The sequence below is a fragment of the Petromyzon marinus genome, chromosome 28 (genome assembly GCF_048934315.1).
Source record: "Petromyzon marinus isolate PM22_M1 ecotype Great Lakes invasive population chromosome 28, UKy_Petmar_22M1.pri1.0, whole genome shotgun sequence".
NCBI lineage: Eukaryota > Metazoa > Chordata > Hyperoartia > Petromyzontiformes > Petromyzontidae > Petromyzon > Petromyzon marinus.
Genome location: NC_133694.1, coordinates 3,403,407 through 3,424,987, shown reverse-complemented (window position 1 = coordinate 3,424,987; position 21,581 = coordinate 3,403,407). Strand labels below are relative to the sequence as shown.

The 21,581-nt window shown below is 48.7% G+C and overlaps 2 protein-coding genes across 2 annotated transcripts in view; both read left to right on the top strand.

The window, feature by feature from the left end:
• The window catches only part of LOC116946910 (mannan-binding lectin serine protease 1-like), a 28,680-nt gene extending 10,594 nt beyond the window's left edge, over positions 1-18,086 (top strand). The window contains exons 5-11 of the mRNA XM_032962171.2: positions 251-450; positions 1,080-1,227; positions 2,838-2,956; positions 5,518-5,602; positions 7,418-7,546; positions 11,726-11,800; positions 14,419-18,086. Of these exons, the coding sequence (XP_032818062.2) occupies positions 251-450; positions 1,080-1,227; positions 2,838-2,956; positions 5,518-5,602; positions 7,418-7,546; positions 11,726-11,800; positions 14,419-16,208 (2,546 nt within the window). The 3' untranslated portion in view covers positions 16,209-18,086. The remainder of the gene's footprint in view (positions 1-250; positions 451-1,079; positions 1,228-2,837; positions 2,957-5,517; positions 5,603-7,417; positions 7,547-11,725; positions 11,801-14,418) is intronic.
• LOC142929291 (mannan-binding lectin serine protease 1-like) overlaps positions 12,718-21,581 on the top strand; it is a 30,533-nt gene continuing 21,669 nt past the window's right edge. The window contains exon 1 of the mRNA XM_076070261.1: positions 12,718-12,723. The gene's annotated coding sequence lies outside the window, so the exon portion shown is untranslated. The remainder of the gene's footprint in view (positions 12,724-21,581) is intronic.

The window sequence follows — 21,581 nt, the reverse complement described above, 5'->3', positions numbered from 1 at the left end:
CGTGTGAAGCTAAGGCAGCAAACTTCAGAATCCGGAGGAAACCCATGCAAAAACCGGGGGAGAATATACAAAGCATGAAACAGAAAGGTGCCCCGTATTGGGATTCGAACTTGGGCACTTCTATCTGTGAGGCCACTGCGCCACGCTGTCGTGTCCCAAACGTGGCGAGGCCCTGCATGGTTGACCAATTGTCTAACTGTGCCAACCACACACCTCCCTCCGTGGTGCCCACCCTCCCACCCGCCGCCAGTGGAGTGCAGTGGCCTCGTGTTCACGGAGCGGCAGGGCGAACTGTCGAGCCCAGAGTACCCCAAGCCTTACCCGTGGGCCTCCCAGTGCAGCTACACGGTGCGCCTGGAGGAGGGCTTTGTGCTGAACCTTGCCTTCCAGGAGACCTTTGACCTGGAGTTGCACCCCCACATGGACAACTGCCCCTACGACAGCCTGACCGTACGTACGACGTTGTGACACGCGCGTCGATTCTATTTGCATCAAAGCCGCACTTGAGTGTATTTGTTTGGCTGTTGCCACTTTTGGTGGCCCATGGTAAAGATCATTGTCTCTTGAGTTCTCACCTACACTAAACTATTTTCACTTTACCAGGTAAGGCCCACTTAGCTACGTAGCGCTTTTTCAGAAGCGACCTGGCCATCCCAAATGATAGCTCAATAAAGTGGCTTATCGAGTGGAAAGGTATCGCAGCCAAATACCCTAATGTTTATAATTGCGGAGGGCTAGAGAAAAATCCACGCGACCATGGGGCGAGAGACATGCAAACTCCAAACGTAGAGGTGTCAGGGTTGGGATCGAAACCACGACCACCATGCCTGGCTCGAGCTCCTCTTGGATGTGAGGGCCAGTACAGCTGTTGTATGATGGGCCACAGTCAAGGTGATGCACCGCTAAGGAAGGACAGTGAACTTGGGTGGTGCCAAAGGGCCGTGTGGTGGTGCAGGGCCCACCCCAGCGCATCCCCCTAGCGCCAGCCCTGGTCTGTACCCACGCCTCTGAATTTGCGTACGTGTGTGTGCGTGCGTGTCTATTTCACGCGTGCGTGTGTACCCACGCACTTGCATCAGATTCGGTCGGGCGGTCAGCAGTGGGGGCCTCTTTGTGGGAAGACTCTGCCCGACCCCATCGAGACCAAGAGCCCCGTGGCCGAGATCATCTTCATCAGCGACAAGTCTGGGGACAACATCGGCTGGAAGATTCACTACACCTCCAAGGGTCAGAAAGCCGCACGGCAGAACACGCGTACTCCATTGCATAGGAAAAGCCAAACTACCCCCGTGACCGACGTGGCATGAGAAGACCTTCATTCAGCAATATTTTAAAAGTGCCGTGAGTTATTACTATCATCAAGGCTAGCATAATAGGCACGGTGACAGGGAAAGCATCTTGCATGTCCCACCCATTATTGTCATTCACACGTGCTGCGTCGGGTACTAATTTGTGGTCGGGTCGACCTGGGGTAGGCCCTGGCCATACTCGATATATTGTGAACGGTGCCTCCCATACATCCAGGGTGTTCGCTGGGATTGTGATATCTAAAATAATGTCACTCTCGCCAAAATCGATTGAAAGAATAATTAAATCCATAAAGAGCTGTTGTAAACATGTGAGTCCTGGATCGTCCGACATTAGTTTGATGTTTCGTGAATGAAAGAAAAAAAACCCCGTTAAATACTGTATATATTTCCAGGTGCACTGCAATCCATCTTCGCCTGAGCACTGATGAACACTATGTTTAATGGAGCTTCCACATTTTTTTATAACGGCATGAAATAATAAAAAGATAAATAGGAGCCGTAACTGCTTAATGGGTTTTAGAGGGGCCCCCTTGCAGTCCCTTAATTGTCCACCTAATCCACGAATGCCTATGAAAATAACTCCCCTGTCGCCGATGCAACTGTGACCACAGCTGCTTTGCATTTTTAATGTTGCAGGCACTGATTAATTTGAAGCTACCTCACACGCGCCCGTCGTTACCACGCTCACCTGCTAACGCGGTTCCCTGCCGAATATTGTATATCCTGACAAAACGCTGAAATTAAACATGAATTAGTTTACTCAGTTATTTTTTCAAATAGATGATCATTATTACTATTTTAAATTATCTTGCAGATATTCGTAATATCTTACTTTATGCTTCAGTTCTGTGAATGTTCTTTTGATCTCAGGATTTATCTCTAATTCAATGACATCAGAGGGCTTTTGATTTATGTGAGGATTTTTTTTAAATTATTATTAAAGCCAACTTTAAAGCAGCTTCAAGAAAATCAGCTTTAACAAAATCATATAATAATGACATCTAAAGCGGTAAAGCCACTTCAAACAATTTACATTGCGGACAAATTAATATTCATAAGTTTCAGAAAAGAAGTGTTTTTAAACTCCATCAGTGTCCTATATTTTATAGAACACTCGGCAAAATTGGAAGGCACCCACGATTTGCACACATATAATTAAGACCAGCCCAAAACCATGTATTGGTGCAACAGTAAATTCCAAACAAACTTCTGTTTCCCACCGATTTGGACCCATTAATCTGCTGAAAGTCAAACGGTACATCAGTTTGCACCGATCCGAATTTGACCCCAAAGTGTTGTTGATCTGCGATGTCCGCTTACGTGGGCCATTCTCTTAACACGGAGGCCCGCATCGCCACCCTGTGAGCGATCCGACAAGATACTTTGTCGCGCGACGCCGAAAGACCAATTGGGATAATAACGGAGAATATTTTTTTACAAATCACTTTGAGCTATAAAAAAAACGAGAGCCTGTGCATTTCTCTTGCGTACCTTGCTTAGCGCCATGCCCTCTGCTCTGCTGTGCAGGTACCCCATGCCCCATGGTGGTGGAACCAGCACACGGATTCATCGAGCCAGTTCAGGACTCTTACTCCTTTAAGGACCAGGTGGTGTTCTTCTGTAACACTGGCTATAGGTTAATTCAGGTGAGTCGTGGCTTCATTCAAACAACAACAACAAAACAAACACATTGCAACATTGCTCCGCCCCCTCCCCGCTGTGGGGTCGAGCTATTGCCCATTTGCAGGCTGGTTCTGGGTACAGCCTCCTGCCGCAAAGGGACAGCCATCTGTCAACCGGGAACTGCTTGCTGAGACTGTGAGGGGGCTTCAAAATGCTTGAGATGAGATGTGATGGCATATGCACCACCTAACTCTCCCTCTTGGGCCACGTTGCTGTGTCTTAGAATCAACATCCGAACCGTGGGGAGGTCAGTCTTGTGCACCTTTCATGGTTGACATTCTCTCTCCCCTGGTCTGTGCCCCTTCAATGGAGGTGTGATTTATACACTCGCCCCGCGCAGCGTCTTGAGATGCCTTTAGAATGTCGACTGTATACATTCAAATTAGTATGATTAGCTGCTCAGTGCTGCTGTGGGTTGTTGTTGTTGTTGTTGTGGTGGGCATCACTTCTCCTCCCACCAGCTGATACTCCGGGGAGAGTTGCTGCTGCTCCTCCCAGCTGTCCAAAACCATCGTTCATGAGCTTCCTGCTCAGAGACAAAAAATAATAATTTAAAGGGACTGTGTTAGCAGCGGGGTGAAAACAAAAAGAATACAAAGCACGCGACATTGGTCATGAACACTGCCTTTCGACCAAATAATTGACACGCAGCACCGCAATAGGCTAACGCTTCTGACTCTCCGATGTCCGGCGTTTCGCTCCGCATGCCGGAGGCACCTTAAGAAACGGACGTCGTTCGGAATGACACGCAGCACAACGCACAGACACGTCGGAGAGCGGCGCAGGGGAGGCCGCGACAACCCACACAGCAATTGTTCCTGACACTGACTCTCCCCCAGACCAAAGGGCAGAGAAGTCAGCTGACTCGCAGTTGACGATCACGCTCAACATTTGCAATTTGCTTTCAAAAGCGTAGGGGGAAAAAAACCTTGTCACTTCCCACACTATTTAAAGTTATTCATGCGCCGGAGTATAAAGTGCAATCTCCAAGTACAACTGACCCGCTTTCGACTCTTGAGCGAAGGGTCCTTCGTCATGAACATCCCGTTATATCATTGTATGTTATGACGCGGCGTTGACCAGATGTGACTTGTATTTATTTGTTCTTGACAAAGGGGCTATCTCGAACACCACTGGCCCCTAGTGAGCATTCTGCAGGCATGTCCAGACATGTCGACATGCCCCTGCGTGCGCATCAGTGATCGAGGAATGAGATGAATGCACCAGAAACAGCAGGGCTCCTTTCTTTTGAAAACGTCCTCATTGCCCACTCATGATGGGGGGGGGGGGGGTTCTGCCTTCCTGGTCCTCTTATTTTGTCCAGGGCCATCAGCTCCACATCAACTCCGCAGTCCTTCATGCATGGCTCACTATATATGGCGCACGAATTCGAGCCAACCTCTTCCCCCCACCACCACCTTCGAACGACGTGCCCATCCGAGCCGCCTGAGTCGACTCGTCGCTCGGCTTGTCTGAGTTCAGTATCAACTTTTGGCGTTTCCCTCGCCTCTTCATTTCTGACCCGGTCTCAGGAACCGGCGAGATCCGTCTCGCCATCGTCGCTGCTGCGGGGAGCAGCATCTGCTCCTCCGTGTAACGCATCGTCCTTCCGATGTTAGGACGCCACTGGAGCTTTGCACTTTAAATCTTGAAAACTAATTTGTTTAGAACTGCTTTGTGTGTAGTCCTTGCCCTGCACCTCCGATAAGCACGGTTAGCTACGTATGGCGCGAAATAAGTTCAACATACATACATACATTATGTAACTGTATTAGATTTTGCCAACTCCATCCCTCATTGTGGATATTGGTAGCGGTGATAAATCGTTGTAGTTACGGTATTTTAGTAGAAATAATGGAGACGATGATGAACTTTATCGTTGCAGTGGTCATGCTAAGTGAAGAATCATCCATGGGTCTAGCTCTTTCACGAGCGTATTCCAGGCCAATTAAAGACTGAATTTATGTATTTTTTATTTTATCACGGTTGCTGAGGGCAGGCCCAAAGCCCCAAAATGGCAAGCGACAAGCAACAAATAGTTACGAGTTGAAGGTGTACGAGCTAAGGGTTTCTTGAGATTAGCAAGGATATTATCAGAACTTGGGGGAATGAGACGATGCGACGGGATTCCAACGTCGGGCATTTTTGCGAGGAAAGTTTCAGGAAGAGAAACGTTTCTTGACCTGCTGTGTGGCGGTTGCACAACAATGTATGGGTTAGCTGAAACAGTCAGTGTCGGGTGGGCTGAGTCCTCAGCATGGGTGGAGGAATCGGCAAGTGAAGATCGTGGGAGCAGTAACCACGGTATGAGCGACAGAAGAATAATACGGAGGCGATTGACGGCCCCTGTTAATAACTTGACCGTTTGAATTCGTTGAATCGTTGAGGTAAAAACTGCAGCTCATGTACGTGTGTGGAACTCCAACCGTGCTAACCGGAGGTGCGGGCGGGAAGGACGGACGACGACGATGATGATGATGTTGCTGATGATGATGATCACGTTCGATGACGATGGCCTGGGCAGGAGGAAGACAACGAGGTGGTGCCCTCGCTGCAGATGGCCTGCCAAAGCGACGGCACGTGGAGCAGGATGGCGCCCAGCTGCCGCAGTGAGTCGGCGGTGCACGCGTCAAGCTGGGGGGGTGGGGGTGGTGGACTACCCCCACCCCCCCCCCACAGTGTCGATGCCAAGCAAAATGTGTAGGAAAAAAAAAGAAACTTACAGTGTGCTTCAAAAAAATGTTAACGCTTCGGAGAATTTGCAACAATGCCACAAGTAATGCGCCTATCGGGCTCTGGAAACCTCTGGAGACCACCTGGAGAAGATTCCAGGCCACGCGTTGACAACGATGGCGAGCAAGTGGAGACTCTTTGACTTTTTGAAGCTATTAACATCCACGTGTTGTCATGTTACAAACGGTATTCCCATATAAGTGTTAAACAAAACAATTGAAGCACTTTATACAGTAGAGCCCCCTCTGAACAACAAAAATTGGCTCCACGAAGCCGGTCGTTAATGTGATTTTGTCGTTAAGCGAGTTTAGGAAATACGCGTTAAAGGCCTAATTCGTTCCGCCTTTTTCACCCAAAAAACTTACTTTATAACATTTCAACAATGGATATTAATACATCATGATACTAACAACATTATAAACACGTTATATTAAAACAAGCAATGTTAATCAATGCATTCATATTTGTTGTGCCTCCAACAGCCCGTCGTTAACAGGAGAATGGTCGGTAATCTAACACATTGGGCTCTATGGAGGCCCGTCGTTAAGTGGTTAGTCCTAAACGGGGGCGGTCGTTAAGAGGGCTTCTGCTGTAATAATTTGAAAAAATTAAGTTATTTACCCGGGAACGCTTTGGATGAGGTCTCAAGACGTTTTCAAGCGAGTCCTGTCCTTGGGATGTTCGGCCAAATACCATTGCTGGGTGCATTTTGCGCGGTTCGGTCTCGGGCTGAAGGAACACGAAAGAACGTAATTTGAAAACAATTTTCAACACATTTTAACACATTTAAAATCAAATCACGGGCCTATTGAGGCTTTGTCATAACCACTGCAGAAGTGCAAATTGGACTTAAATTAAACTAACAACAACCACCACCACATGAAATAAATGTTGAATTGCAATGAGAATAATAGATGTGATGACAGCAGTGGCGATGGTAATCATACAATGTGTTATGTGGTTAGTGCAGTAATTATGGCAGGGTAGGAGGGTCCCAATTAAATCATTCTGAGTATATTTTGTTTTTACAAAAACAGTTTCAACAGCACCATCGTCATCCCTACCAAAATGACACGAAGAGCCATTTTTGTTCGAATTTGTAAAAAAAAAAAACCCTCAATGTTTCAAGAGCCGCAACGCACGTGGTGTAAACCAGACCGCGGTCCTTCATAAATAACGACACGAAGAATTCCTGAAAGAGGCACGCGCAGCTCCAGAGCCGCTGGTTGCTGACCCCTGGCCTAGATGGACTGATCTCAGACATAAAAGTGCAGAATTTCCACCGCTGCCTCAGGACATATGGATGAGCGCGGAGTTAAATACCTGGTTGTAACATTTGAGCGTGGCGACACCGACTCCTTTGGCAGTGAAACATTCAGAGTGGTAATGATCATATTATTATATGAAGCTCGTTAACCCAGGGAAACCCTCAAGATTATTTTTCACGAGTAGATATTTGGCCAACGCCAGATACTTTGTAATGCTTTTCAGCCATGCGAGGAAACTGTGGAACCCGGAGGACCACCCATGCAGAACTGGGGGAGAGAAACGTGCAAACACCGCGCGCAGAAAAACGGCCGAGTCAATAATCGAATGCCGAATATTGTTCCGTCCCGTGATGCACGTGGCGTAAACCGCCGTGCCACCGTGATGATGATGATGATGCGTTTTTTGATGGTGGTGTTTTTAAGTCGTCGACTGCGGTCCCCCGTTGGCGCTTGACAACGGCAGAGGCACGGAAGCCGACTCCACGACGTTCCAAGCAAGCGTGGACTACGCCTGCGACGAGCCCTACTACAACCTCCGCTCCAAACGCGCCAGTGAGCCTGCACGTGGCCCACCGCACGACCCCCTCGCCCCCTGCCCTCACGCTCCTCCCGGGGTTTTTCTCAGTTTTTGCGCATCCCCGGAAACTATTTTGGCCAAATTGAATGACAATGATTTTTTTTGTATATATAAAATATATTTTCTTGGTTCTTTCGGTAAAGTCACGAATAAAATAATATATTTATTATTTTATTCTTTCCCTTCTACGTGAGTCTACCGAAAGAACCAAGAATATGAATCCCTGCAGTCACGAAAGCTTTAAATCAATATATAAAATATGTATAGAAAATAATGAAAAATATATATTTTAAGAAAGTATAATAAAAATAACAATAAATAATAGTAAAATGATGAGAAAATAATATAAAAAAATGTATGAAAATTATAATAATGAAAAAGTAATGATGGGTAACGGTGCAGCCCTTGCACTGTCTTGCTGACGCGACTGCCAGCGGATGGGACGCTTCCGCTACACGGAGCTCCATCGCGTCAGTCCCGAGATTATTTGGGTGAACTCTTCCACGCTGGCCACACGTCTTGAAAAATGTGGGAGCACTCTCACTTTACTCCACTGCACGTGACCTGTCAGTCGACAAACTGTGGGGTACCAGTTTATCCTGCAGTGGACAGAGGCGGTTGGGGCGGGGGGTTAATAAACCTTCCTTTTTATTTCCCTAAACTATTTTTTATTTTACCAGGGTAAGGCCCACTGATCTATGTAGCTCTTTTTTCAGAAGGGGACCTGGCGACAAATGATAGCTCAGCGAAGTGGCTTATAGCGTGGACATTTAGAGCAGCCGAATACTCTAAATGCACATTTCTAAATGTGGAGGGGGAAACCGGAGAACCCGGAGAAAAATCCACGCGACCACGGCGAGAACGTGTGAAACTCCAAATTCACAGACGTCAGGGTCACGGATTGAACTCACGACCTCCCGTGTACCAGGCGAGGTATTTGACATTTCGCCACCGTTCGAACTGCCATGCCGGGACATTGAGCTGGAGAGAGCATGACCAAAGCTGTAACGGGAGACGGTTCCGGCGTTGGCACACTGGACTTATAATGCAGAGGTCGCTGTCGAGAGAGCCTCTAGACAGCGAGCTCTCGTGGAGGCCCGTCCGCCAGCAACGGCCACAAGCAAGGAAATTCAGGCCTGCACTTTTACCTTTTCAAAATGTTGGACAAAAGCTGGCACCAGCCAGAAAGTGGGGGGGTAATGGGTTGCACCAGCTAAGCAGGCGAAAGTCCATGGATTGAAATTTGCATGGAAAAAGGTGCTGTTCACAAAGTTCCAGGCATTTTTCAAAGCAGCGGGCCATCCTTTGTAAGAGGCGTCTTGCAAGGGAAGCTGAGGATATAAGCAAGCCATAATGTATTATTTTAATGTTATGCAAGCCGTTCTTGTGGCCAAATCTATCTCGGAAAATTGCCAGCACTCGTATCAAACATGCCCTTCCCCAATCGCCCCTTAAGAATAGATAAAGTTCTACTTTACAATTGAGCTGCGCGGCACTTCGGTTGCAGTAAACGTATTTAAAAGTACGAAACTAAAACTTCGTAACGTCCAAAAAAAGAATACGAAAATAACATTTGGTATTTTTCTTTATTTATTATGAATTCATTTAACAACACCCCGGATGGAGAGTTCATCTTCTTTCCCCAACCACGGTCCCCTTTTATTCTGTCAAGCAAACAGAAAGTTTCATTTGGGGATTTGGTCCTTCGCCTCAGATTTCATCGAGCTTCAGCACTCTCGCGGATTCAGATCAGGCTTAAGACAATTTTAAAATGAGAGCCAGACCCCCCCCTCTCGCTTTCCCCTCCCTCTCTCTGGGGCTCTTGTGCTGTTGCCAACAGAACGTTTTGTTCAAACTAATAAAATAGTAGGGATAAAACGGTCGCGTTGATTCTTCTCACGTTCCGTTTCCTTTCCTCCAAGTGTTGTTCTCCGTGTGTGGCGCTGTAGCGCTGACAGGACTCGATGTATGTGCCACTGATGTATGATGATAATAATAATTACAGCCCTTTCTCAATCTACTGCTGAATGAAGGATTCCCGCAAGCCGTGTTTATTTATATATTTTTACCGTACTTCACCTCGCTGGGCAATGCAGGTTGGAGAAAGGCTAGGGGTCAGGAGAAATGGTTCAAAGGTCACTCACCGGGGCTGGTAATCAAATTCAGGTCGCTGGGTTTAGAGCACGGTTCACTATCCATCGCTCCAACCCTGATTAATAACAGTACCGCATTAGCCCGGTTTTCAATACAGTACGCACATTCGGGATATTTCCTTACAGATTAATTTTGTTCACAAACGGGCAAATTCCTGCTGAGATATGCGACGTCTTGGTTTTTTGCGACAAAGATCTTTGATGAAAGTTCAAAAAGCACGAAATTGGGGGCTGCGTGGGGACACGACCGTGACAACGTGAACCGCACAACAACCAAGGCCACCCTCTTACATTCTGGAGTGGTTAGTAAACACTGCTTCTTGATAAAGTTCACATTTGCCCTCATATATTTCGTGCAGCATTACCGTTTAACGTCTTCTTAGTGTTTGTGAAAGGTTTATGATTCGTGAAGACTTTTAGCATAGCTATAGGAATTAAATACCTTGAAAAAATTGAGGGGGTGGGAGGGTGCATAAATTAACTCTGTGATTTAATCGCTGATCTCTAGGACCTCTATGATCTGACAAATGTTTTTGATTTAAGTGAGAAACTGTATTTGATCACTCCAGAACATCTCTTGTGACGTTTGCCGTGCTGATATTTAACTCTGCGTTTCAATCTGCGACTCCGGATCCTGTTTGTTGTTGTTTTTATTATTTTATTCGATGCAGGTTTCCCTTGATTAAAAAATAAATATCTTGATATCAACAAAGTCGTACCTTGCTTTTTATAATGGAATTGAATTTTAGATTGAAATTGGAGCGGGGGTGGCAACAGGATGCAGTATATGTGAGGTGCTAGCCAGCTTTATTATATTTGTTTCACTTTTTGCCCGGGAAAAATCATTGAAATTTGGAACACTGGGTGAGAGGGGTCTGACCTCAAGGCCCCAACCGCCACAATTCACTCGACGCTTGGCTGAGTCCGGGCCCGTCGCATCGCGCGGCATGGACGCTGGGGGTTTAATTAGAACACCTTTCGTACGCAAGCTCATTCGTAAATAATTGAGGGGGGCCTTAACGCGTTCAATTACTATAACCGCTCCCCAACCGAGGAATGTGCCCGAAATGTTAAAACGAAGACCCTCCGGTAAATTCTCCCTGCTTTCTCTTCTGTCCACATTTGCTATTTTTCTCCTCCGTGATGCCTGACTGACGGAAATTAATAGAACAAAAAAACGAAACGTAAACCTTTCTTGTTTTTGATACACCGTTGGGGGGGGGGGGGGGTGCCACGGTGGCTAGGAGATATTAACTACCTCGCCTGGTATACAGGAGGTCGTGGGTTCGATCCCGACACCTGTTTATTTTGAGTTTACATGTTCTCCCCGTGGTTGCATGGAATTTTCTCCCGGCCCTCCGGTTTTTCCCTCCAAAATTTTGAAACATGCGTTTAGAGTATTTGGCTGCTATAAATTTCCACGTGATAAGCCACTTCGTTGAAGCTATCATTTGTGGTCAGATCGCTTCTGAAAAAAGAGGGTAGATAGCTCAATGGGCCTTACCTGGTAAAATTAATAAAAATTGTTGTAGTTAGCATGAGAGTCTGTCTGTAACAAGGGGACACGAGAACTCTCGTATAAGTTATCCGATATGAACGTGAAGTCACGTCGGCATTCGGGATTTACTTTAACGAAAACCACCTAAATTGCCCAAAACATGATCTAAAAACCAGAGCTAAGATGTTTCAGGATTCCGGAGGTGACGATGACATTACAAATTGAAACCCTTTTTAATCGTTCGCACACTGAATCTTGAAATGATTAAGTTTGCACACAGTGTTAAGTTTGAGTTTGGCTACACCGCCGCTGATCTTACGACTTTACCCAAGTGTCTGTGACAGGTAGGGCAGACAAACGGCGCTTGGGAAAGCGCTTCAGAATCCACCGGTGTACTCACTGCTTGGCTCCCTCGTCCGACTTATTGTGTCTCACTTGTCTCACTTGCGTCTCATTTTCTTTCGCTTTTGTTGTTGTTGTGTTTCTGCCATCCCGTCACACAGCGAAGTTCGTTTGCAATGAGACGGGCGTGTGGATGAACCCAGAAACGGGAGAGAAGAAGCCGTACTGTGAGCCCGGTAGGTACTAACGATCACACTGGCGAACCTGGTGGGTACTAACGATCACACTGTGAGCCCGGTAGGTACTAACGATCACAGTCGCGAGCCTGGTGGGTACTAACGATCACACTGGCGTGCCTGGTGGGTACTGACGATCACACTGGCGAGCCTGGTGGGTACTAACGATCACACTGGCGAGCCCGGTGGGTACTATCACACTGGCGAGCCTGGTGGGTACTAACGATCACACTGGCGTGCCTGGTGGGTACTAACGATCACACTGGCGAGCCTGGTAGGTACTAACGATCACACTGGCGTGCCTGGTGGGTACTAACGATCACACTGGCGAGCCCGGTGGGTACTAACGATCACACTGGCTAGCCCGGTGGGTACTAACGATCACACTGGCGAGCCCGGTGGGTACTAACGATCACACTGGCGAGCCTGGTGGGTACTAACGATCACAGTCGCGAGCCTGGTGGGTACTAACGATCACACTGGCGAGCCTGGTGGGTACTAACGATCACACTGGCGAGCCTGGTGGGTACTAACGATCACACTGGCGAGCCTGGTAGGTACTAACGATCACACTGTGAGCCCGGTAGGTACTAACGATCACACTGGCGAGCCTGGTGGGTACTAACGATCACACTCGCGAGCCTGGTGGGTACTAACGATCACACTGGCGAGCCTGGTGGGTACTAACGATCACACTGGCGAGCCTGGTGGGTACTAACAATCACACTGGCGAGCCTGGTGGGTACTAACGATCACACTGGCGTGCCTGGTGGGTACTAACGATCACACTGGCGTGCCTGGTGGGTACTAACGATCACACTGGCTAGCCCGGTGGGTACTAACGATCACACTGGCTAGCCCGGTGGGTACTAACGATCACACTGGCGAGCCTGGTGGGTACTAACGATCACACTGTGAGCCCGGTAGGTACTAACGATCACACTGGCGAGCCTTGTGGGTACTAACGATCACACTGGCGAGCCTGGTGGGTACTAACGATCAACCTGGCGAGCCTGGTGGGTACTAACGATCACACTGGCGTGCCTGGTAGGTACTAACGATCAACCTGGCGAGCCTGGTGGGTACTAACGATCACACTGGCGTGCCTGGTGGGTACTAAAGATCACACTGGCGAGCCTGGTGGGTACTAACGATCACATTGCCGAGCCTGGTGGGTACTAACGATCACACTGGCGTGCCTGGTGGGTACTAACGATCACACTGGTGAGCCTGGTGGGTACTAACGATCACACTGGCGTGCCTGGTGGGTACTAACGATCACACTCGCGAGCCTGGTGGGTACTAACGATCACACTGGCGAGCCTGGTGCATACTAACGATCACAGGAGCGCGGCCGGTCAGCACTAACAATCGCACGAGTCTGCGTGCGTGTTGTTGCGCCCGGCGTGGCATATATAACGCCCTGACGGCGGCTCCCCGCAGTGACCGGCAGCAAGATTGCGTAGGTCTCAGGAGAACCATCCCTGCCGCCTCTGGGTTTGAGTATGAACACCCCGCTCGTGTCTTTGCTGGGCACGACGGGGAGGGGAGGTGTGGGATGGGACGCTGCGAGAATAATTACACCGCGCCTATAAACTTTCAGCATCATTAGCGCGTTAAGCTCCAACAAATCACTTCTGGTTCTCCTGATCTCAGACGGCTGCTTCACAGCGACAAATATGGAAGTCCACATACCCCTCTGCTTCCTCTTATTTACATCAATATTTCAATTTATCCTTTTAACATGTTTTTTTTGCTGAAGTTCAAAAATTCGCCCGTGACATTTTAAGGGCGGGCGTACCCTGTCCGTCCTGCATCTTACAGAGTGTTTTTGGGGAAATCTAAAGATTTAAGAGAATACAAAATATGCGAATAATAAAGTAGTTCAAATGTTTCACCGCCAATTATTTTTTTTAATGTGAATGGCCAAGCAGCCATAATTTAGTACATTATTTACTCTATAGTTGTAGTACAGTAAAATACTGTATTGCACTGCTCCAAAATGCCTCTAAATGAAGTAAGTCCTTATATATATGTTTAAAAAATTTTGTTCTTTCGGTAAAGTCACATAGAAGGGAAAGAACCAAGAATATGAATCCCTGCAGTCACAAAAGCTTTAAATCAAAATTTATATGTTTCAAGTTAATTTATTCCTCGGTATTATATAATATTTGATTTTATTTTCATGTATTGTAGTAAATACGAATTGTTTGCAAGCCGAGTCATAAACGTATTACGTTGGTACACTCCGAGAGTTTGAGTTTGGCTACACTGCCGCTTTTCTCACGAATTTACCCAAGCATCTGTGACAGATCGGGTAACAACCACAGAGCTCCTGGGGCATATCATGTGAAGATGAAGGATATTTCACAGTACCAGCAAGAGGGGAGAATTCACGCGAATGCATTGTCTTGAGCAGCGTGCTGTATCTTCATTATAATTACTATTATTATACGACTGACAAACAAACACTAAAACCCCCTGGACTTTTCACGTCCCAGAGGAGACGTACAGATTAGTTTTTTTTTTCCCAGGACAGCAGCTAACGTAAAAAAAAGGACAATCCCGAGAAAGCCAGGACAGGTTGGCAACCGTAGTTGCATTGCGCTGTGCGTCAGTTTGCGGCCGCCCCAGCCGCCACCTTCCTCCGCTGCGCAAGCGGATCGTGGGCGGCCTCGCGGCCGAGCCCGGCGCCTTCCCATGGCAGGCGCTGGTGGTGGCCCGCGACCCGGCGCGCGTCAACTCCGAGCCGTGGTTCGGCGGCGCCGCGCTCCTCGCGCCGCGATGGTTGCTCACGGCGGCGCACGTCCTGCTGCCGTGGCGACGCACCCGCTCCTCTTCGCTCTCGGCGGCGTTCTCGTCGTCGGCGGCGACGGCGGCGGCGGGGGCGTCGCCGTTCTTGCTCCCGGCGCCTCGCTGGGCCGTCGAGGCGGTGCCGCCCGACAGCCTGCGCGTCTACCTTGGCTTCACGGACGTGCGCGTCAGGGATGGGCCCGAGCCGGCCGGGGACGCACGGCGGGGCGGCGGAGATGAGTACGATGACCCCTACGGTGGAGGTGTTGGTGGTGGTGATGGAGGCGGTGGTGGTGGTGGTGGTGATGGAGGAGGCGGTGGTGGCGGTGGTGGTGGTGGCGGTGACGACGGTGGCGGTAGAAGCGGGGGCACGGACAAGCACGCGGGATCCGCGCTCCGGCCGGAGGTGGCCAGAATCATCCTCCATCCGCGCTTCGACCCCAAAACCTACGACAACGACGTGGCGCTGATCGAACTGCGGGAGGCCGTGCATCTCGGCCCGCTGGTCATGCCCGTGTGCCTGCCCCCCGCGGCCGCTGCGACGGAGAAGGAGCGGCCTCGGGTCACCGATTCTCCGCGCCACCCGCAGCACCTTCCTCTCGGGCGGGAGGGAGAGAGGGACGAGAGGATGCGCTCGCGGGCGGGGTTCGTCCTGGAAGGCGCCGGAGACACGGAGCCGCTGGAAAGGGGGGACAGCTTCGGTCCGGCGTCGGACGGAGACGACGACGGAGCGCCGCTCCTGGACGGCGCCCCGAGCCGCGGCGGCCCGTCGGTGCCGTCAGGGACTCCGCGGCCGCAGAGGGTCCACGTCTTCCTCCCGCACGCGCAGACGCCGCAGCAAGCGGTGGACCACCTCGTGCCGGGACCCACCCTGGCGGAGGCGCCGGCCGGGGAGGCCTCCGCGCGACGCGATGCCGAGGAGACGGGGGGGGAGGGGAACAGCGACGGCAAGGGAGGAGGAGCCCTCGACGATGCGCTGCGCCCGGGCGACTTGGGCGTTGTGTCGGGCTGGGGTTCCACCGCCTGGCAAAACATGTCATCGCCTCTGTCCTCGTCGTCGTCATCGTCCATGGTGTCCCCCACGCTGCAGTACGTAAAGCTGCCCGTGGTGGAGGCGGAGGAGTGCGAGGAGGGCTTCCGGCAGGCGCTCGGCCCCCGGCCCAGCTACCGCCTCACGGACAACATGTTCTGCGCTGGCTACAAGGAGGGCGGCCGCGACACGTGCGTAGGCGACAGTGGTGGCGCTTTCGTCCGGCTCGAGAGCGGCGACACCGCGGTGGGCAGCGGCGTGGAGGGCGGCAGCGCAGCCGAGGGACGGAGCACGTTGGGAGAGGGCAGGAGCGGTGGCGAGAGCGAAGGGGAGGGTAGGAGGGTAGAGAGCAGCGCTGGGGATTTGGGCTTCGGTGCGGGAGACGGGATGGAGGGCGGCAGTCGCAGGGGCCAGGTGGGGCCCGGGCAGCGCTGGGTGGTGCGGGGCCTCGTGTCGTGGGGAGGCCCCGGCGAGTGCGGCCGCGAGGGCCTCTACGGCGTGTACACGCGCCTCGCCAACTACGTCTCCTGGATCCGGGAGCAGATGGAGGCGCCGCCGCCCGACGTGGATGAGTTTGAGTTTTAGAGACGGCGAAAAGTCATGCGCACGCATGGATTCCGCAGCGCTGTCCAAATCCTGTATGTCCTCGGAAAAAATATTTAACGAGTGATAATAACACGGCCTTCCGAAGTGCACAATGAGATGGTGTCGCACGTGTTTGGTGCCACGGGAAGTGTGTGACATCATCGCATTGGCCAAACAGTCTTATCTGTTTAGCACTGGAGGGTTTTTTTTAATCGCCAAGTTTTGGGCAAAGCTTTTATCATCGCGTCTTATTTTCTCTAGGGTAAGTCCCATAGCAAAACAACTTTATACCAAAATTGTATTTATATTGTATTATCCTTACGGGAGTTATTTTGACCACCCGCTGCAGATGGACAGACGGACAGAGCTAAGGGACAGACAGACAGAGCAGGGAGCCGCGGTGGCGAGATGTTAACTACCTCGCCTGGTATACAGGAGGTCGTGGGTTCGATCCCGACCCTGATGCCTGTATATTTGGAGTTTGCATGTTTCTCTCCCCGTGGTTTCATGGATTATTCTCCAGGTCCTCCGGGTTTTCTCCACATTTAGAATCAACATCACGCGTTCAGAGAATTTGGCTGCTACACATTTCCACGTGAATAGCCACATTGTTGCGCTATAATTTGTGACCAGGTAGCTTCTAAAAAAGAGCTATATAGCTCGGTGGACCTTACCTGGTGAAATAAAAATAGTTTCAGTTTAGTAATGCTCAAGTTGAAATTCAACTTTAATTGGAAACCATTAAAATAATCAAGTTGCACATTGGCTCAGGCCTCTCATAATGACTGTGTCGGTAGGCTGATTTGGTCCCGCTGAGTTTGAAATCTGGACATTTGATTAAGCCGGGGTTCTCAAGCGCAAGAAGTCTCAATCCAATCCCAAATAAAAAAAAAGTTTTTAAAATTATTTTCTTTTTTAAATCGAATTTTACTCAATCGCATCTCTGGGGATTAAACATATCAGCTTGACTGACCCGCAGTGAACATTTCTCTGTAAGAAGTGTGCCCCTGATGTATGGGTATAAAAGTCACTTGAAAAGATCTCAGAAAAGGTTACATCCAATAGCATTAAAATCCACATTAAATACGATTAACCGTGCCATTTAGCAGTTTCCAAACGATGAGTAAATTCCAGTTTGGCCCCAATGCAATAAATATTCTCTGTACAGGGCACCCAAAAAGGCGTAGCACCTATTGTGGATAAGAGGCTTATTGCAGGGAATTCAGAAGTACGTTCTATGTTCTCATCTCTCAGCTCCGTTCCCCGACAGAAGGTGACGTAATGTGACCCTCTTTCTGTGAGAGATTTGAAGAACTTTTTCCATCTCCCATGGCACGATTTATAAACAGCAAACAACAAAATGTCACACTCCCAACTTTCGTGTTTTCAAAAGTCATAGCGTTCTCCGTTTGTTATCTATCTAAGGACTGCTTTATATATATTATAGGTGTACGATAGATGTGTTTAAAGAGACTGAGCTTTTGTGACGCACATTCAGGGAGCAACGATGATTCACGGTCGGGTGGAAGGTTCGTGATTGTAACTGTTATATATTGGTAGCGATGCTGGAATGAGCGTTGACCTTAGCGCACTCCATTTAACCACGTCACCGTAATCAAACCTGAGCTGTGGGTGCACGATCCGTTAAAACCTCTGCCCTGAGACGTCTATAGCAGCAGCAGCAGTACCACCGTACACGGGGTCTCTGCTGAGGGCACAACTTGACAACTTACGTTCCTATTTATTACATTTTATACCCACGCATTTTTTTTACTACGATGATGAGAGTGCACCCTGTGAACATTGCACACCACACGAGTACATCTGTGCCGATCGTAAATGTAACATTTAAAATTAAAATACGTGGCTTCTTTGAAATGTGTCAGAAACTGTTTAATGTTAAACTAAACTAAACTTTTTATGTTATTTTCTCAGGTAAGGCCCACTGAGCTATGTAGCTCTTTTTCAGAAGCGGCCTGGCCACAAATGACAGCTCAACAAAGTGCCTTATCATGTGGAAATGTATATCAGCCAAATGACTCTAAACGCGTGAATTTTATTCTAATTGTGGAGAGAAAAACTTGAGGACCCGGAGAAAAATCCATGCGATTACGGGGACAGAGACACGCAAACTCCAAATATACAGCAGCAGGCGTCAGGATCGGGATCGAACCTACGACCTCCTATACACTGGGCGAGGTAGTTAACATCTCACCACTGTGGCTCCCCAGTGCACCTCCAGTGTAGGAAGGGGGCCCGACTTTGGGTGCCGAGGGGTTAAAGTTTACACGCGATAGAGGGGCCCACTTTCGCACGGCGGGTTCGTAACAACAATAATGTTGGTCATCATTACTCAACTGTGCAATGCTATGTCAGTTGCTTTCCCAAGTCTGAAGCTTGAATCGCCATTGAATGTGCATCATTCACTTGAGGAAGGGCACTCAAATAATAATGTATTTTAAAAATTATATTTGGCAAGGTCAAAATGGAGTTGGTTGCCTTTGAACCTCCTCCAGAAAAATAATTAGGCTTATATATTAATCTCTAAAAATTATAAAACAATACAATTATAAAAGTTAATGTCATCTGTACGAGATGAAAAAATGTTTGGGCTATGTCATATAGAGAGCCCCATGCAAACAAAGACGAACATCCCTGATAGACTTTTGGGACATTTGCCCTGAGCGAGCAGCTATTTAGTTTAGAATGGTACACAAAGGGATAGTGTGGCCAGCACCATGCCAAACCACCTTTGTCTCCGCATTGGGTGGTAATAATTAGTAAGATTAAGTTGGGGAAGGCCCACGACCAGTTCAATATACCCCTCACTAGGACCAGTTCAGATACTCACACCAGGACCAGTTCGGACACTCCTCACAACTGGTATTATCTGTGGCCAGGAATCCAACTCGCCAAATTCACAGCTCAGTGTGTAAACACTGTTGCCACTGCAATCCAAGTAAACACACACACACACACACCACACACATATATACACACATACATACACGCAAGTATCCATTCCTGTATGAACAAGTAGTCTTACGTGTGTTCACATTTTCACACGTAAACATGTATGCCCAAGCATAAGCTTGATTTCACTTTTATTTATACTGTAGGTAGCGCACCACCAACAATCACTGGCCTATGAACTGAAAAATGAACGCGCAATGAACGATCGTTTCAGGCATTGTCCCTTATTCATGAAGGCTGAAAATGTTGAAGTGTAACTGTAGGTTTGGCAATTAGTTGTGTTATTATTCATTTCGTAAGATGAATCGCAGTCACTTATAACAGCGTAGGCTTTCGTGACCAACGTTGATTTTTGGGTCAGCCCGCACAAGTGCAATGTGTGTCGTCGACCCTTCTCCACACGATGCTCAATCCACAACATTTCGGTTCCCAATTGTTGAATGTTGTTGATTGCCTCCCATCACACCGGCGGTGCTGCTGAAGCAGTAACACATTGGAGCGCGTGTTCATCACGTGACAACTTTATTAATTGGCTGTCGGGTGGTGGAGGGTACACGATACACATTTTACGAATGCAATCTGACCCAAAAATGAATAATGCAGTCTCGAAGCCACACGTTGTGGGTTTGAACGGTGGCGCAGTGGTTAGGGCTCTCGCCGATGAACCTAACAACCCGAGTTCGATTCTAGCCACGGGTCACGTCAGTGGCGAGTCATATCTACCCTTCACAAGCCTGCACAGCCCATGCTTGATGAAGTGTGGTCATATTAACCCCCCCATGACCAACACGGCTTGGGAGGGCCTTTATCCTATTGTGGATTGACAAAGGGCTCTACAATATTATCCAATTGTATTATTAGCCACCCATTGTATAGGACAGCCTTCCTCAGAGAAGTTGGAGTCGCCGGCTTGTGATTTACTTCTGAAGAAAATACATTGCCGTGACCATTAGCGTCTTGCATGTTGTCAGCTTATAAGGTAGCAGTGTCCTTGTGAATGGCAATGAGAAGTAAAAATATTTTTCTCTCTAGTCTGTTGTCCCAGTCCACCATGAACTCGGTCCCAGAAATGTAAATGCGTGTAATGTGTTTATCCAATTCGCGTGCTCAGAAGCTGAGCTTGAAGCATAAAGGAGGGATTTGCTAGCAGATGAGTGGCGCTCAAAATGCAGAAAACCAATTTTGCTTCTGCATCACCACCACCAACCAAACCACCCTCGCTTAGGTTTTGCCACTCAAGTATTTAGGCCACACAGAAACAATAACACAGACACACACACACATAGATACACACATACACACGCCCACACAGACACACGCCTCGGCAGTTTGTGATAACTTGTCAGCGATGTTTACATCAGCCACCCAGGAGCATTTCCCCGTTGTCCTTGCACCACAACCCCCCTCCCAGACCCCCCTCATCGTCCCAGCTTGCAATTTTTTCCCATAATGCACCATGATTTTCCTTAACATTGCCATGGCAACCGTCCCTCCCCCCCCCCCCCCCACTTGCAACAGGGATTTCGATTGGACATCGTTTTAAACAAAATTCGTAAACACACAAAAAAAGAAACTTGTACCCAATGGTACAGGGCCTTCATTCAGTCCAAAGGGAGGCTTTTTATCATTTCTTGTTGGCCGAAAATAGTACGAGAATGCAGACGGGCATGATTCACATCCCGTTAGCACTCTTCCCCCCCCCCCCCCCTTATTTTCTTTGTGTTTAACTTGTTGCCATTTTTCCCATCAACGCTATCCCAATTGTTTCCCCTCTCCAATCGTGGTCCTGTCGGCTTTGTGCCACGTGACAAAGTATCCATTTGTATCTCTCCGGGGAGGGGAGGGAGGAAGCAGTCGCAATGCTCCATGTTCGAGAACGGTCTAAAAGAAAGCGGATATCACAGAGCTACCTCCGAGATCCCATCAAGCGACGTCTTTCCACCCGCTGTGCCATATGCGAGTAATGTTTGTTTCACCGCCAGCTCTAATTCTCTGAGCTGGAAGTTATCCGAACGGTTTTTTTTTTCCTCCGCCGAAACAAACTTAGCTTTATGAGATTCATTTTTGTGTGCTGGTCATTGGTGACCGGGGTACGTGCACAATGAACGTTCCCCATTCACGCTTCTTTTTAAACCTTTTTCATTAGTCATCTTTATTGTCGTGGTCAGTGTCACGTCCTTCCAGGAAATGATGGGGCGCTATCATTTGCAGTAATATTCATCACCCCGTGGACTCTCCTGGCAGCTTGTTATAGATATTGCGATAGGCTTATGGCAAGGCACTGACCATTTCATCATTGAATCACCTGGCATGCCATTTCATGAGATGGGTCTCTTGCGTTGTGTTTAATGTCACGAAAACAATGTATTATGAGGTTTAATGATCGCTGTCTGGTGTGAC